Genomic DNA, 24901 nt, shown 5'->3' on the forward strand with positions numbered 1-24901 from the left:
CCTGGAACTCTATCCAGAATGCAATATTCAGACATTAGTTTTTCTCCCTTTTGTAATATAATCACCTATGTATTCTTACACTTTTTTACTTATATGGTTTCTATGCACACAAAAGTTATATTAAAATAAAGATATTGTTCACATTTTAAATTTGAATTCTAAATTTAGCATAATCATTGAAGTAAATTATAAAAGGGGCAGAAAAATTGAAAATCAAGTATCATTCGGGCCCCTGGGAACTTTGCACAGGAATGGCAGTGCAGACCAGCAACTGGTGCACAGCTAACCCAAGAAAGCTTGGCAAGAAATTAATTCAAGGGACATTAGATATTCTAAACCTTCCTTAATATAAAATGAAGTGTCACCAATAAAGATGTTAAAAAAACCAAAAAACAAAAACAGGTTAATTAACTAAATGATTAAAAGGTTAATAAAAAAGTTATTCATAAAAAAATAAAATAAAATGAAGTGTCATACATTAGGAGATGAATGGGTAACAAACTTGTTTTGGAACAAAAATAAAGGAAGGCTGGGCCCTGAGCTCAGAATAACCCATAGCATCTACTGTACAAATTCATTACAGCAGGTATTATAGTCATGGCATATTACCTCCTACTGAATGCACAAGCACAGGCCTGAAACTCCCAAGAGCATAGCAAGAATGATTACTTTTACCTTGTCTAATAGATGAAGGCTAGAAAAAAAACATTCTTGTGGAGATGGGGGGGCATGTGGGGGGGAGACAATTATGGCAAAATATTTATTAAAACAGACCGACTCTAAGAGTTTATTTTTATCTGTACAATCACAGAAGTTATCACACCCAAATGTCCATGAAACTCTGTAACCCTGCCTCCTTGCTGTGCTTTAGTAGGTGTATAGCTAACTCTATAGACATCTTTTCCCCTTAGTAGGGGCCATCAGCAGTTCCACACTCAGTGAGAGTCCTTTTGCCCCTTCTTTTGTTCAACTCTAGTAAGTTACTTCCAATTTGAAAGCTTCTAGGAGACGCCTCAAAACCAAAACGCCAGGGCTTCCCTGGTGGCGCAGTGGTTGAGAGTCCGCCTGCTGATGCAGGGGACACGGGTTCGTGCCCCGGTCCGGGAAGATCCCGCATGCCGCAGAGTGGCTGGGCCCGTAAGCCATGGCCACTGAGCCTGCGCGTCTGGAGCCTGTGCTCCACAACAGGAGAGGCCACAGCAGTGAGAGGCCTGCATCCCGCAAAAAAAAAAACAAAAAAAACGGCAGAATGTCTTCCCAGTAAGAACAAAAGTATACCTTCACCCCATTTAAACCTAATCTCTGATATCAGAATAGTCATGCTCAGCAAATCAAAGAATGATGAGTCATGTCTATCCAGTGCCCTGACCTTCCTAGGGTATCCAGTGCCCTACTATCAGCAGAGGGTAGAGTTGCAAGCTTTTCTCCCTTCTTTCTTCCTTGCCTCTCTAAAGAAATCTCCCACTCCCAGCAGCATTTAAACTTTGTCCCTGTAGCCTTGCCTGTGCTAAAGTGCTGTTAAAGGGATGTTTTGGGGGGGCAAAAAGGTCTGGGGAAAAAGGCCAAGATCTATAGCCACTCTGAACAGAAGGGAGATAGAAGTGCTTCAAACTGGCAAAGACAGACTCTGTTCCTGCCAGGATTCTTCTGTCAGTCTACTGTGCAGGTGATTCTATAAACTCCCCAAGGAGCTGTTTCCATGTGTACAAACAAAAAGAACTAAGGTCCTTGGAAGAATAGACGTGGCTGTTCTTTACATGGAGGTAAGGCTTAATATGGGTCTGGCAATGTGCTGGCTTGAAAGTAGCCAACTATGGTGTGACTGAAGACAGGTTGAGTGGAGAAACTCTGCGTGTGGGAGTGTTGTTAGCAGACAGTGAAGCAGGGAGGAAAAAGGGAGCAGGCATCTCGGTGGAGGGAGTCTCGCCTTGGTTCCGAAGCTGTAGGATTTGCCGGAGCAAGGCCTTACCTTCTTCCCGGGTCTGAAACAAAGTCAGGCAAATGTGTCAAAATATGTCCAAGGCTTTTCTCAAAAACAGTTTCTAAAATACTGACATACAAAAAAAAAAAAAAAAAAAAGAAACAAAGAATAAAATACTGACATACAAAGTTCCACAGAACAAGGTAGCCTTTCCAGTCACCCTGTTTTATTTTTTTTTTAATCTTTATTGGAGTATAATTGCTTCACAATACTGTGTTAGTTTCTATTGCACACCAAAGTGAGTCAGCCATATGCATACATATGTCCCCATATCCCCTCCCTCTTGAGCCACGGCAATCAGAGAAGAAAAAGAAATAAAAGGAATACAAATTGGAAGAGAAGAAGTAAAACTGTCACTGTTTGCAGATGACGTGATACTATACATAGAAAATCCTAAAGATGCCCCCAGAAAACTACTAGAACTAATCAATTAATTTGGTAAGGTTGCAGGATACAAAATTAATGCACAGAAATCTCTGGCATTCCAATACACCAACAATGAAAAATCAGAGAAATTAAGGAAACAACCCCATTTGCCATCGCACAAAAAGAATAAAATACCTAGGAATAAACCTGCCTAAGGAGGTGAAAGACTTGTACTCAGAAAACTATTAAACACTGATGAAAGAAATCAAAGATGACTTAAACAGATGGAGAAATAGACCATGTTCTTGGATTGGAAGAATCAATATTGTGAAAATGACTATACTACCCAAAGCAATCTACAGATTGAATGCAAACCACTCACCCTCTTAACCACCTTCCACTTTCCACCCCCAGATCATAGTAAAGTCATGTGCTAGAACCTAAAATCCAAACCTTTTACTAAAGAACCGATACTCACATCATTGAATGCACAGCACTTTTGGGCACAAGCTGAAGCTTCATCCCACAGCTTGCACTTAAAATAATACTGGGCCAGATAGCGGAAAGCAGTGCTCTCCTCCAAGTGTTCCACTATTTCCTAGATAAGGAAATCAGGAATGACTGAGGTGACAAGAATAAGATCAGCGACCCAATTCTCATGCTCATGACACATACCCCACACGAATAGATATCTTGGATATATTTGATGTAACATTGGGCTGCCTGTTCTGACTCAGTCAACTGTTCATGAAGCCTACAAAAGAAATTGGTCTTTAAGTATAAATCATATCTCAAAGCAAGCTAGTGATAAAAAGTAAAAGCACACAGTTAAGATAAAAAAATGATAATACATAGACAAGTACAAATTTTGACATAAATGACACAGTGGGACCCAGAATAGTATTAGTGCCCAGAGGTGGTGGTTACTTCATCAAAGCTTAGAATCATTACTCTGCTACTGGTGATGGAGAAAAAGTTAGTAAACACTTAAGCTGGATAATATACCATTGCAAAAATTCCCTGGTAATACCCTGAGTGAGATTAAAAAAGATACCAAGCAATTCACATGTTTTGTAAGAATCCAGAAAAGAACTGGCAGGAATGAAATTGCATTTAAGAACCTCTTTCCTTATCATTTCTGAGTTATTCCTTATTTTCCTGGGCCTTATCAGGAGGAGATTAGTACCTAAAGTAGTTTTCCTAGACTGCTCTGACATAAAAATTTCATTTCTTTCAATTCATTCTTGAATTTTCCAAATAGGAAAACAATTCCTCTTCAAAGAGAAGTAGCATTCTTTTGAGTCGAGATGGCTAAATTTCCAGATCAGTAATCATACACTGTGCTACATCCCCTCATTCATGTAGATGATGGATGGGAAGCTCTAGAATGTGCAGGACCCACCTCACCAGAGAAGCCAACAGAAATATCACTAGCGTGTCACTCTTTCACTCACTTTGCCAGTTTCACCAGAGCCATCTTTTCCACATCTCCCACGGCGTAAGCTCTCCAATAGCACTGTCAAAAAAATAAATAAACCGGTCACTTCAACCACTGCCCCATGTGCCATGACTAATCACATAGAGACTCAGGTCCTGCAAGCCTCCCAGAAGTTCAGACTTGGAGAATACAAAGCATTTTTACTAGATCTGATAGGTCCAGGCTACATACTAACATTCCCACTAATGATGTCAGCCCAACTTTGCTTTATACACCCTATGTGCCTATAAATATTCAGACTTCCCTATGTAGATAGATCTACATGAAGTAAAATTAAGCACAGAGAGCTCAACCCCTCATCCAAACAGCGGATTTCCACACAAACTCTTCAGGACCCAATTTCAGATACCTTTTTGGCTTCCACTAGTTGATTGAGTTTCTCATAACATTCTCCTAAAGCGACCAGCATACGAGAATCATTGGGCCTGAGAGGGAAAAGAAATAGGAAATCCAAGCAAAAACTGAAGTCCTCCCTTGAGGAACCACCACCACTATTTCAAAGCTATGAAGGGAATGGGCTTTAATCCAATACTTCATGTAATTATATTATTTTGTGTTCACAATTATACAATTAACACGTTAGTAGAATACACTACATAAAAATGACCAAACAACATATGGCATGTTTAAACTCAGGTCTCTAAGAGTCAAAACCATTCACTGTGATTCTTCAATAGCTATCAAAAGAGAAAGAAGAGTGTCAGCCCTTCCCACAACAAACACATCATCAAGTGGCCCGACTTACCGAAGCTGGTGGGCCCGTCTATAATAATAAAGGCAATAAAATGGCATCTTAAGGATTTCATAGGTCTGCCCAAGGCCATACCAGGCTCTGTAGTCCCGCTTATTGACCTCAATAGCATGCCTAAGAAATGGAAGAGAGACTGGTAAGAGAGCAGAATCAAAGTTAGCGACTTGCAGGCTCAATAGAGACTCCTAAAATCACAACAATCTGCTCCATCTCCCCCTCCAACTAAATGCTCACCTATAAGCCTGAATAGCAGCAGATGTGTTCTTCATTTCCATGTACTCATGTCCCATCAGCGTCCAGGCACCAAGATACCGAGGATTCAATTTCAGTGCTCTCTGGAAATACAAGGCTGCTTTCTCATGCTGAGAACGCAAACTATAATAATTGCCTAATTGAAAGACAAACAAACAAAATATATAAATAACTAGAAAGGCAAAAATAAGTCACTAAAATAGGCAGCATTCCACAGAGTAGGCATGAACCATAACCCATTCCCCCAAAGTCCTTGCAGAAAAGCCAAATTCTACATATGGGCAACATCATCATTCCCTTGGAAAATATATTTTATCTATTACACATTCTGGTGTTTTTAAAAAAAAAGTTTCCTAACACCACAAAGATTTTCTTCATTTTATTTCCTCTCAATATAGCACTTATATTTCCTTAATAAAGGGTAGGAAATTCCTAGAGTATGCTTTAGATTGGTGGTTTTCCAACTATCTTCCTAGGTTTCTAAGGAGGTACCTAAAGGATTAAAAAGGTAGCACTCTGAACTCCCCTCTTCCACAAGAATCAAGGAAGTTCTATTATCATTGGTCTTAAAAAGAATATATGAAAGATTTTAAGATTCTATAAAAACTTTTATTTGAAGAAAGGGAATAAAGGCCATCTTTCTTATACTAACTAGTAAATGGATAAACGAAATGTAGTATATATCCAGACAACGAAATACTTCTCAGCAGTAAAAAGAGAAGAACTACTGACATATGTTGCAACATGGACAAACCTCGAAAAAGAGCTCAGTGAAAAAAGCTAGACAATAAGACTAAATATTCCAAGATTCCACTTATATGAAATTTCCAGAAAATGCAAAACTATACAGATAGAAGGCAGATCTGCTGGGGATTGGGAGTAGGGTTGACTGCAAATAGACCCAAGGGAACTTTTTGGGATGATGGAGTGTTCTAAACTGGATTATGATTATGGTTACACAACTGTATAAATTAGCAAAAACTCAGTGAACTGTAAGCTTAAGATAAGTAAATTTTATGTTATGTAAATTATCCCTCAATAAAGCTATTTTTAATATATACCAATAAAATGGACAACCTAGAAGAAATGGACATATTCCTAGAAATGTATAAGCTCCCAAGATTAAATCAGGAATAAGTAGAAAGTATGAACAGACCAATTACCAGTAATGAAAATGAATCAGTAATAAAACAACTCCCAACAAAAAAAGTCCAGAACCAGATGGCTTCACAGGTGAATTTTACCAAACATTTAGATAAGAGCTAACACTTATCTTTTCCAAATTATTCCAAAAAATTGCAGAGCAAGAAATGTTTCCAAACTCATTCTACAAAGCCAGCATCACCCTGATACCAAAACCAAAGATACCACAAAAAAAGAAAATTACAGGCCAATATCACTAATGAACATAGATGAAAAAATCCTCAATAAAGTATTAGCAAACTGAATCCAACAATACATTAAAAGGATCATACATCATGATCAAGTGGGATTTATCCCAGGGATGCAAGGATGGTTCAATATCTGCAAATCAATCAATGTGATACACCACACTAACAAAACGAAGAATAAAAATTATATGACCATCTTGATACAGAAAAAGCTTTTGACAAAATTCAACATGCATTTATGATAAAAACTCTCCACAAAGTAGGTATAGAGGGAACATCAACATAATAAAGGCCATATATGATAAGCCCACAGCTAACATCATACTCAAAGGTGAAAAGCTAAAAACTTTTCCTCTAAGATCAGGAAAAAAATCAAGGATGCCCACTTTTGTGACTTTTTTCAATGTAGTACTCAAAGTCTTAGCCACAGCAATCGGATAAGAAAAAGAAATAAAAGGAATCCAAATTAGAAAGGAAGAAGTAAAACTGCCACTGTTTACAGATGACATGATTCTATACATAGAAAATCCTAAAGATGTCACCAAAAAATTACTAGAGCTCATCAATGAATTCAGTAAAGTTGCACACTACAAAATTAATACAGAAATCTGTTGCATTTCTATACACTAATGACAAACTACCAGAAAGAGAAATTAATGAAACAATCCCATTTACAATCACACCCAAAAAAATAAAATACCTAGGAGTAAATCTAATTAAGGAGTTAAAAGACTTGTACTCAGAAAACTATAATACACTGATGAAAGAAAATGAAGACACAAACAGAAAGATACACTTTGTTTATGGATTTGAACCATTAATATTATTAAAATGACCATACTACCCAAGACAACCTACAGATTCAATGCAATCCCTAACAAAATACCAACGGTGGGACTTCCCTGGTGGTCCAGTGGTTAAGACTCTGTGCTCCCAATGCAGGGGGCCCAGATTTAATCCCTGGTCAGGGAACGAGATCCCGCATGCCACAACTAAAGATCCCACATGCCACAACTAAAGATCCTGCATGCTGCAACAAAGACGCCACACGCGGCAATGAATATTCTGTGTGCTGCAACTAAGACCCAGTGCAGCCAAATAAATAAATAAATATTTTTAAAAAAATACCAATGGGATTTTTCACAGAACCAGAACAAATAATCCCAAAATTTGTACGGGAACACAAAAGACCCTGAACAGACAAAACAATCTTGAGAAAGAAGAACAAAACAGGAAGCATCACATTCCCTGACTTCAGACTATACTACTAAGCTACAGTGATCAAAACAGTATGGTACTGGTCCAGAAACTCACGCACTTATGGTTAATTAATCATGACAAAGGAGGCAAGAATATACAATGGGGAAAAGACCGCCTCCAATAAGTGATGCTGGGAAAACTGGACAGCTACATGTAACAGAATGAAATTAGAACATTTTCTCATACCATATAAAAAAATAAACTCAAAATGGATTAAAGATCTAAATGTAAGAACAGAAACCATTAAAACTCCTAGGAGAAAACAGAGGCAAAACACTCTTTGACAGGAATCATAGCAATATTTTTTTGGATCCATCACCTAAGGCAAAGAAACAAAAGCAAAAATAAACAAATGTGATCTAATTAGACTGAAAAGCTTTTGCACAGCAAACAAAACAATCAACAAAACGAAAAGACAGGGACTTCCCTGGTGGCACAGTGGTTAAGAATCCACCTGCCAATGCAGGAGACATGGGTTTGATCCTACATGCCGTGGAGCAACTAAACCCATGCACCACAACAACTGAGCCCGTGCTCTAGAGCCCACAAGCCCAAGTACTGAAGCCTGCGCACCTAGAGCCCGTGCTCCACAACAAGAGAAGCCACCACAATGAGAAGCCTGTGAACCGCAACGAAGAGTAGCCCCTGCTTGTCACAACTAGAGAAAGCCTATGCACAGCAACAAAAACCCAATGCAGCCAAAAATAAATTAATTAATTAAAACAAAACAAAACAAAACAAAAAGACAGCTTACTGAATGGGAGAAAATATTTGCAAATGATATCCAAAATATATAAACAGTTCATACAACTTAATATCAAAAAAACAAACAACCCAGTCAAGAAATGGTCAGAAGACTTGATAGACATTTTTCCAAAGAAGACGTACAGATGGCCAATAGGCACATGAAAAGATGCTCAATATCATTAATCATCAGAAAAGCAAATCATGGGGCTTCCCTGGTGGCGCAGTGGTTAAGAATCCGCCTGCCAATGCAGGGGACACGGGTTTGAGCCCTGGTCCAGGAAGATCCCACATGCCGCAGAGCAGCTAAGCCCGTGTGCCACAACTATTGACCCTGCGCTCTAGAGTCCATGAGCCACAACTACTGAGACCATGCGCCACAACTACTGAAGCCCGCGTGCCTAGAACCCGTGTTCCGCAACAAGAGAAGCCACCGCAATAAGAAGCCCACACACCACAACAAAGAGTAGCCCCCAACTAAAAGAAAGCCTAACTAAAAGAAAGCCCATGTGCAGCAACTCCTAGAAGAAAACCGCAACTAAAAGAAAGCCCACGTGCAGTAACAAGGACCCTACACAGCCAAAAATAAATAAATAATTTTTTTTTTTAAAAAAAGAAAAGCAAATCAAAACCACAATGAGATATCACCTCACAACTGTCAGAATGGCTATCATCAAAAAGACCACAAATAACAAATGTTAGTGAGGATGTGGAGAGAAGGGAACATTTGTACACTGTTGGTAGGAATGTTAATTGGTGCAGCCACTAGGGAGAACAGTATGGAGGTTCCTCAAAAACCTGAAAATAGAACTACGATATGATCTAACAATTCCACTTCTGGGTATATATTCAAGGAAAACAAAAACACAAATTTGAAAAGATACATGCACCCCAATGTTCACAGCAATATTATTTACAATAGCCAAGATATGGAAGCAACCTAAGTGTCCATCAACAGAGGAATGGATAAAGAAGATGTGGTATACATACATAATGGACTACTACTCAGCCATTAAAAAGAATGAAATTTTGCCATTTGCAACAACATGGATGGATCTGGAAGGTATTATGCTTAGTGAAATGTCAATTTGAGAAAGACAAACTATCTATTATCACTTATACATGGAATCTAAAAAATAAAACAAATGAATGAATATAACAGAACAGAAACAGACTCACAGATATAGAGAACAAACTAGTGGTTACCTATGGGGAGAGGGAAGTGGGGAGGGCAAGATAGGCATAGGGGATTAAGAGGTACAAACTACTACGTGTAAAATAAATAAGCTACAAGGAAATATTGTACAGCACAGGGAATATGGCCAATATTTTATAGAACTTTAAACGGAGTATAATCTATAAAAAACTTGAATCACTATGTTGTACACCTGAAACTAATACTGTAAATCAACTATACCTCAATTTTTTTTAAAAAAAAGAGGGCTTCCCTGGTGGCGCAGTCGTTAAGAATCCGCACTGCAACAGAGTAGCCCCCGCTCGCCACAACTAGAGAAAACCCGCGTGCAGCAGCAAAGACCCAATGCAGCCAAAAATTAAATAAATGAATAAATTCATTTAAAAAAAATAAATAATAAATAATAAAAGAAGAAAAAACAATTTGAGATATACCAAGACTCTGAGGGATTTTTCATGAGATATTGTTGAGTGAGAAAAGTAAAATACAGAGAAATGTGTGTAATATGATCCTATTTTTGTAAGCAAACAGCCCATTAAACCCTGCATATGTGTATGTGTATGTTTCATGTGGTATGGGACATGCTAACACAAGTATGTTAAAGGAGGAAAGGTGCAGTGAGGGAAAAAAACCCTGCACTTTAAAAACATTTCCGTTATGTATAAATTGCATGTGCATAAACTAGATAAAAAGATGGATTTAAATGTATATATACTAATTTACAGAGATAATGATATACTGTCAAACGGAAAAAGCAAATTGCAGAGAAATTATACAATTCCACTTTGGTAAAAAACAAGTAATAAGATTTCTATATATGTGTTTGTCTTTGCTTTTAATTTGTCTAGATTCAGCTGTCAGTTTGATTCAGGAGAAATTATTTATAACAATTGTCTGTATCACCTAAGATCATTCAAGTTCACATTCACCTGGGAAAAAAGATGGAGGGCTTTATGTCCTATAAAAGGATACCTTTGCTTCTGCCACTGACTCAGACCCAGAGACAGAGGAATAAGCAAACTCTAGGCAGATTGTCCAAAGGTTAACTTCTGTAATAGAATAGGAGAAGTGAAGTAGTGGTAGCAAGGGTATAAGCTTTAGCTGCTAAAGGAGTCAGGATGAAAAGGAGGTGTTAAGGAAGTCAGAACAGGCAAGTTCTGGGCAAAGATTAAGTAGATGAGATTTTCTGACCAGTTGGAACAGCTAAAATGTACTGAATGATTACAATGTGCTGGGCAACTTACATTGTTAAAAGTGCTTTTTATATGTTAATTTACTTACTCCTCACAACGAATACATGGGAGAATGTTCTACTGTTATTATCCCTTTATGGATGAGGAAAGTATAGCACACAGAAGTTAAATCCAATGTCACACAGCTAGTTAGTAACAAAACCAAGATTTAAACTTGGGCAGTTTTGTTCCAGAGTCCAAATCTTAACCATGCTATACTGTAATATATACATATATAAATACATATACGTATTTGTTTGTGTGTATGTGTGTATGTGTGTGTGTGTGTGTGTGTGTAAAGCTGCCTCTCAGAGACTGGGACTCCAGAAAAGATGCAGAGGAAGCATTCAATTCACATCAAGACATAACTGCAGAAGCAAGGACTAAACAAGTAGGAGATTCTTGCCATCACTCTATTCTTAAGTTGTTTCATTCTCTTTCAGGTCTTCAGTTTCTTCTCGTCTCTCTCCACCCTTCTTTCTCCTTTGTGAAAGCTGAAATATATTTTTTGTCATATCTAATGTTCCTTTTTCTTGATTTTTAAGATAGGTGGGCTGAATTCAACAAACATTTATTGACCATAAGTCAGGAACTTCGCTAGGCATTACAGATACACTGAAGAACAAACAGTTCATTAAGAAGTTTACCAATCAAACGATTATTTAAAAAACCAGATGGGAATTCCCTGGCAGTCCAGTGGTTAGGACTCCGCACTCTCACTGCCAAGGGCCAGTGTTCAAACCCTGGTCCGGGAAATAAGATCCTGCAAGCCACGAGGCATGGCCAAAAAATAAATAAATACATAAAATAAAAAAAAACAGAAACTCCTAAAGCATTACTCTTCATATGTACGTATCCTTTGATTTTGTTTTGTTTGGTTTATTTTTTGCGGTACGCGGGCCTCTCACTGCTGTGGCCTCTCCTGTTGCGGTGCACAGGCTCCGGATGCGCAGGCTCAGCGGTCATGGCTCACGGGCCCAGCCACCCCACGGCATGTGGGATCTTCCCGGACCGGGGCACGAACCCGTGTCCCCTGCATTGCCAGGCGGACTCTCAACCACTGAATCACCAGGGAAGCCCATATCCTTTGATTTTAACTGGCTTTAAGTTAGTAAGCTAAAAAAGGAACAGTTCATTATCTCCCCTACCTCTATTTCCTTTCTTCAGGTGAAGGACACTGTTATCAATCTGGTTACCCATTCACCAATTCCTGTAAGTTCTACTTCCTAAATATCTTCTAAATCTAATCGCCTCTCTTCATTCCTCCTGCCAATACCTCAGCTTGGGCTCTCATCATCTCTAGACTGGATTATTGCAAAAGCCTCCTTGTTGGTCTTGCCCTTTTTCTAATCCTCCCAGCACACTGTCTCCTGTTATCATTTGAAAATGAAAATCTAAAAACATTTATCATTCTCTGGTTTAAAATCCTTCAGAAGACTTCTCCTGCCTTAAGAATAAAATCCAAACTTTTAGTAAGGCACAAAAGGCTCTTCAAGATCTGGCCCCGTTCATACATTCCCTCCTCCCACACCATGCTTCAGGACACTAAACTATTTCAGGATCACTGTCTGTTTCACACTTCAATGCCTCTGCACTGCAATACCCTTCCCAAGTCAATCCATCTCCTCCTTTAGTGAACTCTTTCTCTCCTGCCCATCCTTCAGGTATCACCTTCTCAAGAAGCCTTCCCTCATCAGACTGGATTAGCTACTTTTCCTATATACTCTATTAGCATCCTATGTTTACTTCAATCATAACCCTCAACCCACATAGTTGTTTCTTACTGGTCTTCCTCAGTAGGTAATGAGGTAGATACTGCAACACAAACCACCATATCTGGCACTCAGAAGATGTTCAAAAGATGTTTTCTGAATAAACTGGAGTTCCATCCTCACTTTAACAGACTTTATACTTCATTCTCAATGCTCTGATATTGAAAAGATTATTTGTTCCTCTTACCTATGTTCCCATAGGATTTTTCTTTTTTTAATATTTATTTCCCATACTACACTACAACTTCCTAAAGGGCTGGAAATATTTATTGAATGACTGAATTGAAATTCTATCAGTTTACTAACAACATCCTAACATACAAATGTATGTTCTCAATGCAGTGTCACCAAAGACCCAGGAACAGGGTCTTTCATCTCCAGGAAACTTAGGCTTTCAATCACAACCAACCAAGTTTACTTTTATCCAAGAGTGGCCATTCATCTATTTATGTCAACTGATTATCAGGTCACAGTAGTGTGGCCAAGTACATAGGGCCATGGTTCTCAACCAAGGATGATTCTGACCCCAAGAGGTTATTTGGCTTTATCTGCACAACTGGGGGAAGGAGGTTATTGACATCTAGTGGGTAGAGCTGGGTATACTTCTAACACCCTGCAATGTATAGGACAGACCCCCACAAAAGAAATTATCAGCCAAAAATGTCAATAGAGCCAAGAGTGAGACACCCTGATACAGAAAAAGATACACTCTCATCTCTTTTCATAGGATTGGAAATTCTTACAAACATTTTAGTAATATTAGTAAGTTTAAAATACACAGGCTTTTTTTTTTTTAAATACACAGGACCTCCCTGGTGGTCCAGTGGTAAAGAATCTGCCTTCCAATGCAGGGGACACGGGTTCGATCCCTGGTCAGGGAACTAAGATCCCACATGACATGGGGCAACTAAGCCGTGCGCCACAACTACTGAGCCTGCATGCTGCAAACTAGAGTCCACGCACTCTGGAGCCCGCACGCCACAACTACAGAGCCCATGCACTCTGGAGCCCACGCACCACAGCTAGAGAGAAGCCCGCGTGCCACAGCAAAGAGCCCACGCCGCAACAGAAGATCCTGCATGCCTCAACAAAGACCCCGCGTGTCGCAGCAAAGAGCCCACACCGCAACAGAAGATCCTGCATGTCTCAACAAGGACCCTGCATGTCGCAACTAAGACCTGACACGGCTAAAAAATAAATAAATAGGGGCTTCCTTGGTGGCGCAGTGGTTGAGAGTCCGCCTGCCAATGCAGGGGACACGGGTTCGTGCCCCAGTCCGGGAGGATCCCACATGCCGCAGAGCGGCTGGGCCCGTGGGCCATGGCCGCTGAGCCTATGCATCCGGAGCCTGTGCTCCACAACAGGAAAGGCCACAACAGTGAGAGGCCCGTATACCGCAAAAAATAATAATAAACAAAATAATAATTTTAAAATACAGGGACTTCCCTGGTGGTGCAGTGGTTAAGAATCCGCCTGCCAATGCAGGGGACACGGGTTCGAGCCCTGGTCCAGGAAGATCCCACATCCGCCAAGCAACTAAGCCTGTGCGCCACAACTACTGAAGCCCACGTGCCTAGAGCCCGTGCTCTGCAACAAGAGAAGCCACCACAATGGGAAGCCCACGCACCACAACGAAGAATAGCCCCCGCTCACCACAACTAGAGAAAGCCCGCGTGCAGCAACAAAGACCCAACGCAGCCAAAAATAAAATAGATAAAATAAATTTACTAAAATAAAAAACCCACATATATATATAAAAAATACACACGTTTTTGATCCAGCCTTTCAAGGAACTAATTATACAGAAATAGCTGCATAAACATGTAAAAATAAATATATACATACAAAGATGTTTCCTGAAGCAATTTTTATGTTAACAAACACTAGCCACAACTTATACAACAGAAAACGATTAAATAAAAATAATGGCACATCTATATAATAAAATACTAAATAGCCATCAAAAATAATACAATACAACTCTACATGTACTAGCATGGAAAGATGGAAAAGATATATTGTTAGGTTAAAACAAAGGACATTACAAAGCAGTGTGTATAATGATACAGTTTTTGCAAGCAAACCATACACACACACATACACCATTTATAGTACTCACACAGAAAAATATTCTGGAGTCATATCCACCAATCTTGGGGGTGGGATTACAGTGATCCTTCACATTCTATTGTATATAATTTTGTTACCTTTTTTTTTTTTTATAAATTTATTTTATTTATTTATTTTTGGCTGCGTTGGGTCTTCGTTGCTGTGCACGGCATTTCTCTAGTTGTGGTGAGCGGGGGCTACTCTTTGTTGTGGTGCGTGGGCTCCTCATTACGGTGGCTTCTCTGTTGTGGAGCACGGGCTCTAGGCACGTGGGCTCAGTAGTTGTGGCACATGGGCTCTAGAGCACAGGCTCAGTAGTTGTGGAGCAAGGGCCCAGTTGCTCCACGGCATGTGGGATATTCCTGGACCAGGGCTCGAACCCGTGTCCCCTGCATTGGCAGGCGGATTCTTAACCACTGCGCCACCAAGGAAGTCCCAATTTTGTTACCTTTGACACTTATTTTTTTTGGCTGTGCTGTGAGGCATGCAGGAATGCAGGATCCCAGTTCCCCGACCAGGCATCGAACCCATGTCCCCTGCAGTGGGTGCACGGAGTCCTAACCACTGGACCGCCAGGGAATTCCCTTTTTTTCTTTTGACACTTTTATATTATTGTTATTTTTACATTTGGATTACTCACAATAAAGATAAAAAAAGAAAAAAGATGGTGACTCTTACCAATTACACAGCATGTTTCTACACGATATTTATCAATCTCACAGAGGTTGTGAGCCAGATAACTCAACTCAGATTTCATGCTCTGAAAGAAAAGAAAGACGATCTAAGCATGAAAAAGGAACCCCTACATAATTGTTCTTGTAGCTAATGCTACTAGGTGACAATCCAACCCAGGAGATCAAAGCACAAAAGAGCTTAAGTCCAAGCAAAGGAAGGAGCTCACCCTGACATAAAGAAGGTTGGAGAATGTGTCCATATTTTCAATCCTGTAAGGGTCTTGTTTCCTTAGCTCATTAAAAATAGAGAGGGCTTTGTCGATATCTGCAGAAAGAAGACAGAGAGTTCAGAAAACAACACAGCACTACCTTCAGGGTTTGATGGTATTTCGTTGTCCTTATTCACTCACCTCTGATATTGTGATAGGCAACTGCAATTTGGGAAACAATATATGAGCTCTTAGAGAAGCCCACATCAATGAGATTCTGATACTTTTGCAGGGCCTCCTCTATCAACTGCAACTCTGTGTATATATGAGCCAGAAAAAACTCTTTCATCCAGGTGTCTGGCAAAGACAGGAACTTCAGCTGGCAGCAGGAGAGAGAGGAACACACTTAATATACTTTGACCTCTCTCCCAAATGAACATCAAGGAACTATATTGTCTAAAAGAATTTATCACCAAAATTTTATTAGAGTACCTAATAATGAACACAGGGCAGTTCAATTAAGTGAACAGGACTTACAAGCACAATAGGGAGGAATAGGGAGGAATGGTCTAGCTGGGGACAGCTTCAAAGAAACGACAGGATTTGAGGCGAGCCTTGGAGGATGGGTAGAAACTGAATAGAAAAAGGGAGAGGAAGAGAAAAAAGACAACATTCTAAGTAAGGACAATAAAAATAGAGGAAAAACAGTCATAATGAGTGTGGGTAAATAGAATGAGGCAACTAGCTCAGTTTGAGGGGAGGCTATGTGTTGGGAAGAAGTGGAAAAATAAGACTGAACTGATAGGGTGGGTCCTATGCTGCAACAGGAAATGGGATGCAACAGGAAACCACTGCAATTTTTGACAGGAGAATGACATGATGACATGGGTGCTTTAAGAATAAGTTTGGAAACAGTATGTCAGATGGCTTGGAAATGGGAAAGTTAGATAGAAAGTATTTATTACTTTTAAGTAATCCAAATTTGAGATGATAACCAAGACAGCAAAGGAAACCAAGAGAAAGAGATGCAGACAAGAAGGTAACCATGGCAATGTCTGGCGACTGACTAGATAAAGGGAAATAAGAGAAAGGGAAGAGACAAAATATGACTCTGAGGAGTCAAGACTGGGTGCATCCTGAGAAACAGAGATACAACTGAGAGTCCATCAAGTTGGGAGGAAGAAAGAGAATTTGGTAGGCAAGATGAGAAATTTGGTTTTGCATATTCTGAGTTCAGAGATAAAACAAACTTTTAATGAAAGTCTAGTAGGCAGTTAGAGATAGGTAAATACAAGTAAACCAAGATTGAGATTTCAGACACAAATGTAGTAGCATGTATCACTATTGGGGAAAATCAACCAGCCCTTGGTCCTTTAGAGCCAACAAAAGGAAGTGTGTTGTTGCTTCTATTAACTATTGAATAACAGCAAAATAAACTTTGTAGACAATGTTCTCTAACAATGACTAATAAAACAATGCAGTTTATAAAGCAATTTCATATACATTATTTCATTTAGAGATTTCAACAAATCTCTAAATCTCAACAGAGACCTATGAGAGCTCAGAAGAAACATTAAAAATGTTTTTAACTCAATTCTTGATATCACAGAAATCGTTCCTATAGCATCTTTGGAATTAGTAGAGAAACTATAATAACATTTAGTCTATAAAACAAGTTACAGTAAAACTTGAATGTGAAACATGAATATGAAAAGATACTCTAAGTCAACTGAATGCAAATGCAACAGCAACTACCAAACAAGATCTAGACATCAGTCTTTCAAATAAAGACCTAAATCCCAACAGTGAAAGAGACTAGAGAAGGAGCAAAGAGGTAGCTATAATGAAAGGTTTAGCAAAACTTTCTCCCCCTACCCCATTATTAAAGAATTACATAAGACTTGAAGCAGAAGATTTTTTACATAGCTCATCTCAATTTACCATCTCCTTGTCTGTAATCAAGTTACAGAGCTCTAGCCAGGCTCCCCAATGCAAAGGCAAAACATGAGTAGCCTCCACAAACACATCAATGGCCTCTTTCACCAAGTCCAGCTTTCGAAGCACCACACCATACCTAGGAAAGAAGGGAACGATCACAGAAGTTAACAACATCTCCCCTCTACTCAGAAGAATATCTCACATAAGTTCCAAATTACTATAACACTTACAGATAAAGGCCAAATCCATCAAGCTCCCGAGCCTGGTGTTTTTTGCTGAGCTCCACTCTCAATTCTCTGAGAGCCTCATTTTTCACTTGACCTTTCTCCAGTGGGCCTAGGAAAGAAACAGAGTTTCTGATCTAAGGGTAGACTGCTGTTTTTCATTTCATAGACCTAGATATTCCCTTTGGCATCAACCAAAGTTACACCTGGAACTTCCAGCAAACACTCACAAGTGGCCAATGACATCTTTTTTTTTTTTTTTTTGCGGTACGTGGGCCTCTCACTGTTGTGGCCTCTCCCGTTGCGGAGCACAGGCTCCAGACGCGCAGCCTCAGTGGCCATGGCTAACGGGCCCAGCTGCTCCGCGGCACGTGGGATCATCCCAGACCAGGGCACGAACCCATGTCCCCTGCACTGGCAGGTGGACTCCCAACCACTGCGCCACCAGGGAAGTCCCCTCCAATGACATCTTACACAGTCCATTTACTTTATTATAGAAACTGCAACTGATAAGTGGTCTGCAGTCATATTTTGTTAGGCCCACACAGGTTTTTAAAAATCTGAATTAATTATCAATGCTGAAAACTCAGAAGCCTCAACTAAAAATCTAAATTTCCAGGTTCAGGTTGCAGGGAACAGGTTAGGGCCGGCGGAAGAAAGCCCCTGACAACACCAGGCCCACATTCCCATAGGGCAACCCTCAGAGGGAGTTGGGTGACAACCAGCCAGTTGTGCTCTCCAATTTGCAAACTCCTCCTCAGTGGACTCCTCTTCAGTCCACTTCCCATGTTTATATTAACTGCCTGGCTCCTGTAGGCATTATAGAGTTTGTTTTAGTCCAAAAGGTAAGAGAAAGAAATTCATACCTAGGCTGTCAACTGTTTCATCATCCTTCTTCTTTTCTCCAGACTGTAAGAGAAAATCAATAAATAGGTCTTTTTTCCACTTATTCTGAAACCTGTAGCAGCCTGATTCAACCAAAAAGTCCAACCAAAATGACATCTACTATTGGTCACTAATTTTAAACAACTATTCGGGGGCTCCCACTAGCCAAATCTGGAATAATCTGAGTACCAAAATGAAAAAGTGAAATAATGAATTATAAACAATTAAAAATACAGGAATTCTTGAGTCCATACTGATACTAGATAAATGCATAAATAAGTGGAGAAGGGGAAGACAGACTCTTGCTTAGAATTTACTACTCAAGAGAGTGCTGGAGTAGAAAATCATCATTTTGCAACATTTTAATAAAGAATACTTCAGGCAAAAATTAACAATGAATTTCTTGACTAATGGTTATTTAGGTTTTTAATTTTTTTGTCTATTACAAAAAACCCTTCAATGAACAGCCCTGTACATATATATATCCTTGTGCACACACTGAAGTATTTCTATTGGACAAGCTAAGTTTCTTAAGGAAGAATTGTTTGGGCATAGTATTTCAAATTGACATAATCTGCCCAGAGCAGCGGCCCACACATGTTGGGGCGTGGGTTTCATCTCCCCATACCAAGAAGTGGGTGGTGGGCTGAGGCCCCAGTGGTTCTGGGTGCCAAATCTCACCCACAGGCACGCCAACCAAACCAACGCCAAACTACTTTTACTCCTGAAACAGAGTGTCTACTGCCCCATACCTTTGTCAATAATGAATATTACCAATATTTTTATATTTTCTTTCGTACTGTCATTTTTTTTACTTTACTTATGATGTCTTCTTTATTATTGCTAAGTATTTATAAAGTACATTCACCAAGTAGACTTTTGCTAAACTATTTGAAGATTAAACTTGCTACTGGGATTCTAAATATGGATGCTTCACTGACAGCAGAATGACATCTTAAAATGGCCCTCACCAGATATCTAGAATACATGTACAGGAAATAGGCTTTCTTGCTATTGCAGCCATGCAGGAAATGTGCTGCCCGATCATACTCTTTAACGTCAAAGTAGGCCTTGGCCAGGGTGTAAGCATCCATATCCTGAGCATCCTCCTAAAAAAGAGACAAGTTAATGTAAGTGGTTAGGAACAGGATAACGAAAGTTCAAATCCAAGAATATTCATTAATTTCAAGATGTAAGAAAGGATAATTATTTTCCTCCTCCCAAAAACCTAATACTTATTTATTAGTTTATGAAGTAAGGTCACAGAACATTTTTTCAAAATAAAAGCTTGGGGACAATATTAAAATTTAAAAAACTAAACCAATGCACTCAGAAACTTTTATTGTTTCTGCAAATGTTGTGGGAAATTGCATATGCTTTAGTGTTAGGGACTTGGATTTAAATTCTGACTGCTTGATTTCCTGGTTTCAAGACATTAGTACGGAACTTACTTAGCTTCTCTGAGTATTCACTTCTTCATCTGTAAAATGGAGCCAGTAATACGGATTTGATATGAGGAAAAAGTGAGAAAGTCATGAAAAATGACTAGCATTAATATGTGACATGCCTTTCCTTCGGCAGACTTTTAAATTTCCACATAAATGCAACATGCTGTGGAATTACTTACACTTTTTGTATTTCAACAAAGTTTTGACATGTTAGTATTGTAAAAACCAAAAAAACACAGCTATAATTCTCTATGTAAAAAAAAAAAAATGAAATGATGCACATTTGAGGTAAAAACATACAATCCCCGCAAATTCTAAGGATAAGTTGATTAAAACTTTAGTAATTTCATTCTCCTCATCCTTCATGTCCAAATATTACCAGCACAAAACTGGAACCAAAATTATGTTCAATATTTTCTTCATTGGATGAAAATGTCCTAAATATGGCCATTCAGCTTAGGATTGTGGTGGCCCTTTTCACGTACACTCACCATTTACTTATTTCTTCTCCTGCCTCTCTCACCTGCATTGTATCTTTTGGATTAAGGAACATTCATTGTTTTTAAGTGTGTGTGTGTGTGTGTGTGTGTGTGTGTGTGTGTGTGTGTGTGTGTGTGGTTGGTGGGGGTGGTAATCAAGAAATGGCATCTTCAGGAAAAATAAAATGGATTATGATAAAGATCTTTCAGATGACACAGACTATGTAAACATATATACTATAGATCATACATAAAATGTATTCCTATCTCATTTAATTGTCTCAATATCCCCACAAAGTAATACTATTATCCACAGATGGGGAAAACTGTGGCTCAGGAGGTTAATTAAGTTGCCAAAAGTCACTAGTATGGCTGAGATTTGAACCCAGAGCTGTCTGGATCCAAAATCAGTTTCGTGCTGTTGTATTGGGCTGGCCAAAAAGTCCATTCGGTTTTTTCCATTAGATGGCTCTAGTAGTGCTTAGTTGTCTTTAACTTCATTTGAAACAATTCTGTTAGAGTGTATTGTGACAGCTGTCACATCAGGGTTTTTTTTTTTTTTTAATATTTATTTATTATTTATTTTTGGCTGTGTTGGGTCTTCGTTTCTTTTTTTTTTTTTTTTTTGCGGTACGCGGGCCTCTCACTGTTGTGGCCTCTCGCGTTGTGGAGCACAGGTTCCGGACGCGCAGGCTCAGCGGCCATGGCTCACGGGACCAGCCGCTCCGCGGCATGTGGGATCTTCCCAGACCAGGGTACAAACCCGTGTCCCCTACATCCGCAGGCAAACTCTCAACCACTGCGCCACCAGGGAAGCCCGGGTCTTCGTTTCTGTGCGAGGGCTTTCTCTAGGTGCGGCAAGCAGGGGCCACTCTTCATCGCGGTGCGCGGGCCTCTCACTAACGCGGCCACTCTTGTTACGGAACACAGGCTCCAGACCCGCAGGCTCAGTAGTTGTGGCTCACAGGCCTAGTTGCTCCGCGGCATGTGGGATCCTCCCAGACCAGGGCTCGAACCCGTGTCTCCTGCATTGGCAGGCAGACTCTCAACCACTGCGCCACCAGGGAAGCCCTCAGGGTTAATTTTTTTAAAAACTTATCAAAACTGGTGAACTTCTGTGTAGCCATTTTAATATTGAAGATAGAAGGAAAAAAGCAACATTTTCCGCATATTATGCTTTATTATTTCAAGAAAGGTAAAAATGAAACTGAAACGCAAAAAAAGATTTGTGCAGTGTATGGAGATGGTGCTGTGACTGATCGAACGTGTCAAAAGTGGTCTGCAAAGTTTCGTGCAGGAGATTTCTCACTGGATGAGGCTGCATGGTTGGGTAGACCAGTTGAAGCTGATAGCAATCAAATTGAGATGTTAATTGAGAACAAGCAACGTTATACCATGCAGGAGACAGCTGATATACTCAAAATATCCAAATCAAGAGTTGAAAATCATTTGCACCAGCCTGGTTATATGAATTGCTTTGATGTTTGGGTTACATGTAAGTTAAGCGGAAAAAAACCTTCTTGACTGTTTTTCCGCATGTGTTTTTCTCTCTTAAATGCAATGAAAACGTTCCATTTTTAAAACAATTGTGATGGGCAATGAAAAGTGTATAGATACTGTACAATAATGTGGAACAGAAGAGATCGTGAAGCAAGCGAAATGAACCACCATCAACCACACCAAAGGCCGGTTTTCATCCAAAGAAGGTGATGTTGTGTATATGGTGCAATTGGAAAGGCGTCCTCTATTATGAGCTCCTTCCGGAAAACCAAACAATTAATTCCAACGAGTACTGCTCCCAATTAGACCAACTGAAACAGCACTTGATGAAAAGCCTCCAGAATTAGTCAACAGAATACGCATAATCTCCCATCAGGATAACGCACGACTGCATGTTTCTTTGATGAACAGGCAAAAACTGTTACAGCTTGGCTGGGAAGTTCTGATTCAACTGCTGTATTCACCAGACATTGCACCTTTGGATTTCCATTTATTTAGGTCTTTACAAAATTCTCTTAATGGAAAAAATTTCAATTCCCTGGAAGACTGTAAAAAGCACCTGGAACAGTTCTTTGCTCAAAAAGATAAAAAGTTTTGGGGGCTTCCCTGGTGGCGCAATGGTTGAGAGTCCACCTGCCGATGCAGGAGACACGGGTTCGTGCCCCGGTCCGGGAAGATCCCACATGCCGCGGAGCGACTGGGCCCGTGGGCCATGGCCGCTAAGCCTGCGCGTCCGGAGCCTGTGCTCCGCAACGGGAGAGGCCACAGCAGTGAGAGGCCCGCGTACCGCAAAAAAAAAAGATAAAAAAAAAAGATAAAAACTTTTGGTAAGATGGAATTATGAAGTTGCCTGAAAAATGTGAGGAGGTAGTGGAACAGTGAATACGTTGTTCAATAAACTTCTTGGTGAAAATGCGTGATTTGTATTTTTATTTTAAAACCGAAGGAACTTTTTGGCCAATCCAATAAAAACCTTTGACGCTTCTCCCCGTTATGAATACTATCTAGGTTGAGCTAGAAAACCTAAAAGGCTGAAATCTTAAGCAAGGATTGTTTACTAATCTCTCCAGCTTAAGTAAGAGCACCACTAAGTCTTTCAAAACTCAGCAAAAACATACAGATAAAATCGCTTAAAACACCCAGCTCTTTGAATGCTTGAATTTCCCCTACAAACATCCCTGCTAAGCAGTATGCTCCCTTCCGGTGACAGAGCACTCAGTATCTCTTCTGATGATGGGGAGCACTCAATGTGAAGACGTGCTTACCTCTGTAATAGGCGGCGGCGGCTGCAGCTCGGACAGAGGCAACGCCGGGAGGGAGAAGGCCAACTCCGCAGACCTGGAACACCCACACAAACTGAATCAGCTAAAGACTCCCAGGGCCGAGGATCCAAGCCCGGTCCCCTCGGACTCCGACATCTTACCATTTGCTACTGTGCAGTAGGCCCCGCTCCCGGGTAAGGCCCGCGATAAGTAGCAGCTGCTTTTTAATTTCCCGCAAATTTGAGAAATCGCCGCTCGATGACAGGGCGGGGACCACGGCAGCCGACACTGACACCGGGACTACAGAAGAGCTGGCAGCCATTTTCCTGTCTTGACCACCCCAGCCAATCACCAGCGAAAATACTAGCTGCCCCTCCGCACCAAAAAAGTCTGTCTGTTATTGGCACGCTCTTGCTCCAGAGAAACCAATCAGAAATCTTCTTTCTCGTAACGTCAGTAAGAGGTGGGGAGGGAAGAGGAAATTACTTCTCCGATTGGCGAAGAACTAGTGGGGCGCGAAAGTTAGAACAAGAAAGAGGGGGGATAGCCACGACTTCTGGGCGGGGCAGAGAGGAATGAGTGATTGGGAAGGTGGCTTGGGAAACTAGGGTTGGGAATAGGGGCAAGAGAGTGCAGAATGATGTGATTGGACGAAAGATAAGAGTGTAGTTCTTGGGTAGATTCTGTGCCGCTGGATGACATAGTGGTGTATGTGTGTAGCAAGGATGTCTGGTATCCTCTAGATTTTTTCTTAAAGAAGTAAATTGTATGGCCACAGGTGGAGAATTCTTCCTCTTTACCCACCTTTTTCTTACCCCAGGGGAATGGGGAGGGTAACTAACATTTATTGAGGGCTTACCTTATGACAGGTTCTGTACTTTTACATACATAATCGGGTTTAACCATTAAAACAGCTCTATGATATTGTATCATCCCAGTTTTACAGATGAAGAAAACGAAAGCTCAGAGAGTTTGCATCACTCTTCCAAGGAGAGTGTTTAGATTATAACCCAGCTCTGACTCCAAAACCCAGAGTTCTTAAACACTACATGAACATTTTCAACCTGTTTTGTTTTTAACCCTTTCATAGTAATATATGGTTTTACCAACTCCCTTGGGAATGTTTTGAACCCATTCTTTGGGTGTTATATAGAAGTGATTTTAAGTAAATCATGTTGTTTAGATTAACATGTATTATTAAAGATTGTATTCTAAAGTCAACTTTATTGCAACATACTATACAATGCATGAAGGCAAAATTCTTTTTTCTTGTTTCATAAGTGTTGCACACTTTGTATTTGTTTTAAATTTATAATTTAAGAAAAAATGATTTGTTAGCAAATACAAAAATTACAGTATATCATACATCTACTCATGTGTATCTATGTATATATATTTGTATATATATACTGAATATAAACTGAATAAATACTGACACATAGAATGAAATGTAACTGTTTATGGCATTATAGATAGATAATGCTTTTATGACTTGTTTAGAATTCTTATATTTGCCCTTTAAAATGTTATTGTTTATTTTTATAATTGTCTATAATTTAATAGTTTTTGTTTTGTTTTTAAATAACAAGAAAATAGAGATGATTTCAATATGCTTTTGGCAAGCACTTATTTACAAACAACACATTTTTAGTGTAGCCAGTCTTTTGTCCCAATGAATGAAAAGATAAATTGGATATAATTGTCACACAATTTTTAAAAATAAATTTATTT

General features: G+C 39.7%; 1 protein-coding gene and 1 non-coding gene across 3 annotated transcripts; both read right to left on the reverse strand.

Annotated features, from left to right (window-relative positions):
• Nucleotides 1–778: 778 nt before the first annotated feature.
• CDC23 (cell division cycle 23) lies at nt 779–23498 on the reverse strand. Of its 2 annotated transcripts, none has more exons than XM_030869508.2 (16): nt 23332–23498; nt 23174–23246; nt 19453–19590; nt 18463–18505; nt 17603–17708; nt 17376–17508; nt 15636–15813; nt 15453–15550; nt 15230–15311; nt 4831–4984; nt 4591–4710; nt 4195–4270; nt 3802–3863; nt 3023–3101; nt 2826–2945; nt 779–1982 (listed from the first exon to the last, which is right to left on the reverse strand). In XM_030869508.2, exons 1-16 carry the CDS (start codon nt 23490–23492, stop codon nt 1812–1814), a joined length of 1794 nt encoding a protein of 597 aa, XP_030725368.1. In that variant the 5' UTR covers nt 23493–23498; the 3' UTR covers nt 779–1811. The 2 variants fall into 2 exon arrangements, with proteins under 2 accessions (XP_030725368.1, XP_060152243.1); XM_060296260.1 differs by lacking the exon at nt 23332–23498 and adding an exon at nt 19933–19961.
• LOC115860315 (small nucleolar RNA ACA64) lies at nt 19077–19198 on the reverse strand. The gene has a single exon (XR_004042420.1). It is a non-coding gene; the product is annotated as a small nucleolar RNA ACA64 (small nucleolar RNA).
• Nucleotides 23499–24901: the final 1403 nt, after the last annotated feature.

Source organism: Globicephala melas, chromosome 3 (genome assembly GCF_963455315.2).
Source record: "Globicephala melas chromosome 3, mGloMel1.2, whole genome shotgun sequence".
In the NCBI taxonomy this organism is placed as follows: Eukaryota; Metazoa; Chordata; class Mammalia; order Artiodactyla; family Delphinidae; genus Globicephala; species Globicephala melas.

Excerpts from the sequence above, each read along its gene's own strand:
- CDC23 (XM_030869508.2), bottom strand. The coding sequence starts at position 23,492 with ATGGCTGCCAGCTCTTCTGTAGTCCCGGTGTCAGTGTCGGCTGCCGTG. Across the intron at positions 17,709-18,462 it reads TGAAACAGTTGACAGCCTAG|GCCCACTGGAGAAAGGTCAA; the intron begins GTATGAATTTCT and ends TTTCTTTCCTAG. Across the intron at positions 4,271-4,590 it reads AGACGGGCCCACCAGCTTCG|GCCCAATGATTCTCGTATGC; the intron begins GTAAGTCGGGCC and ends TTTCCCTCTCAG.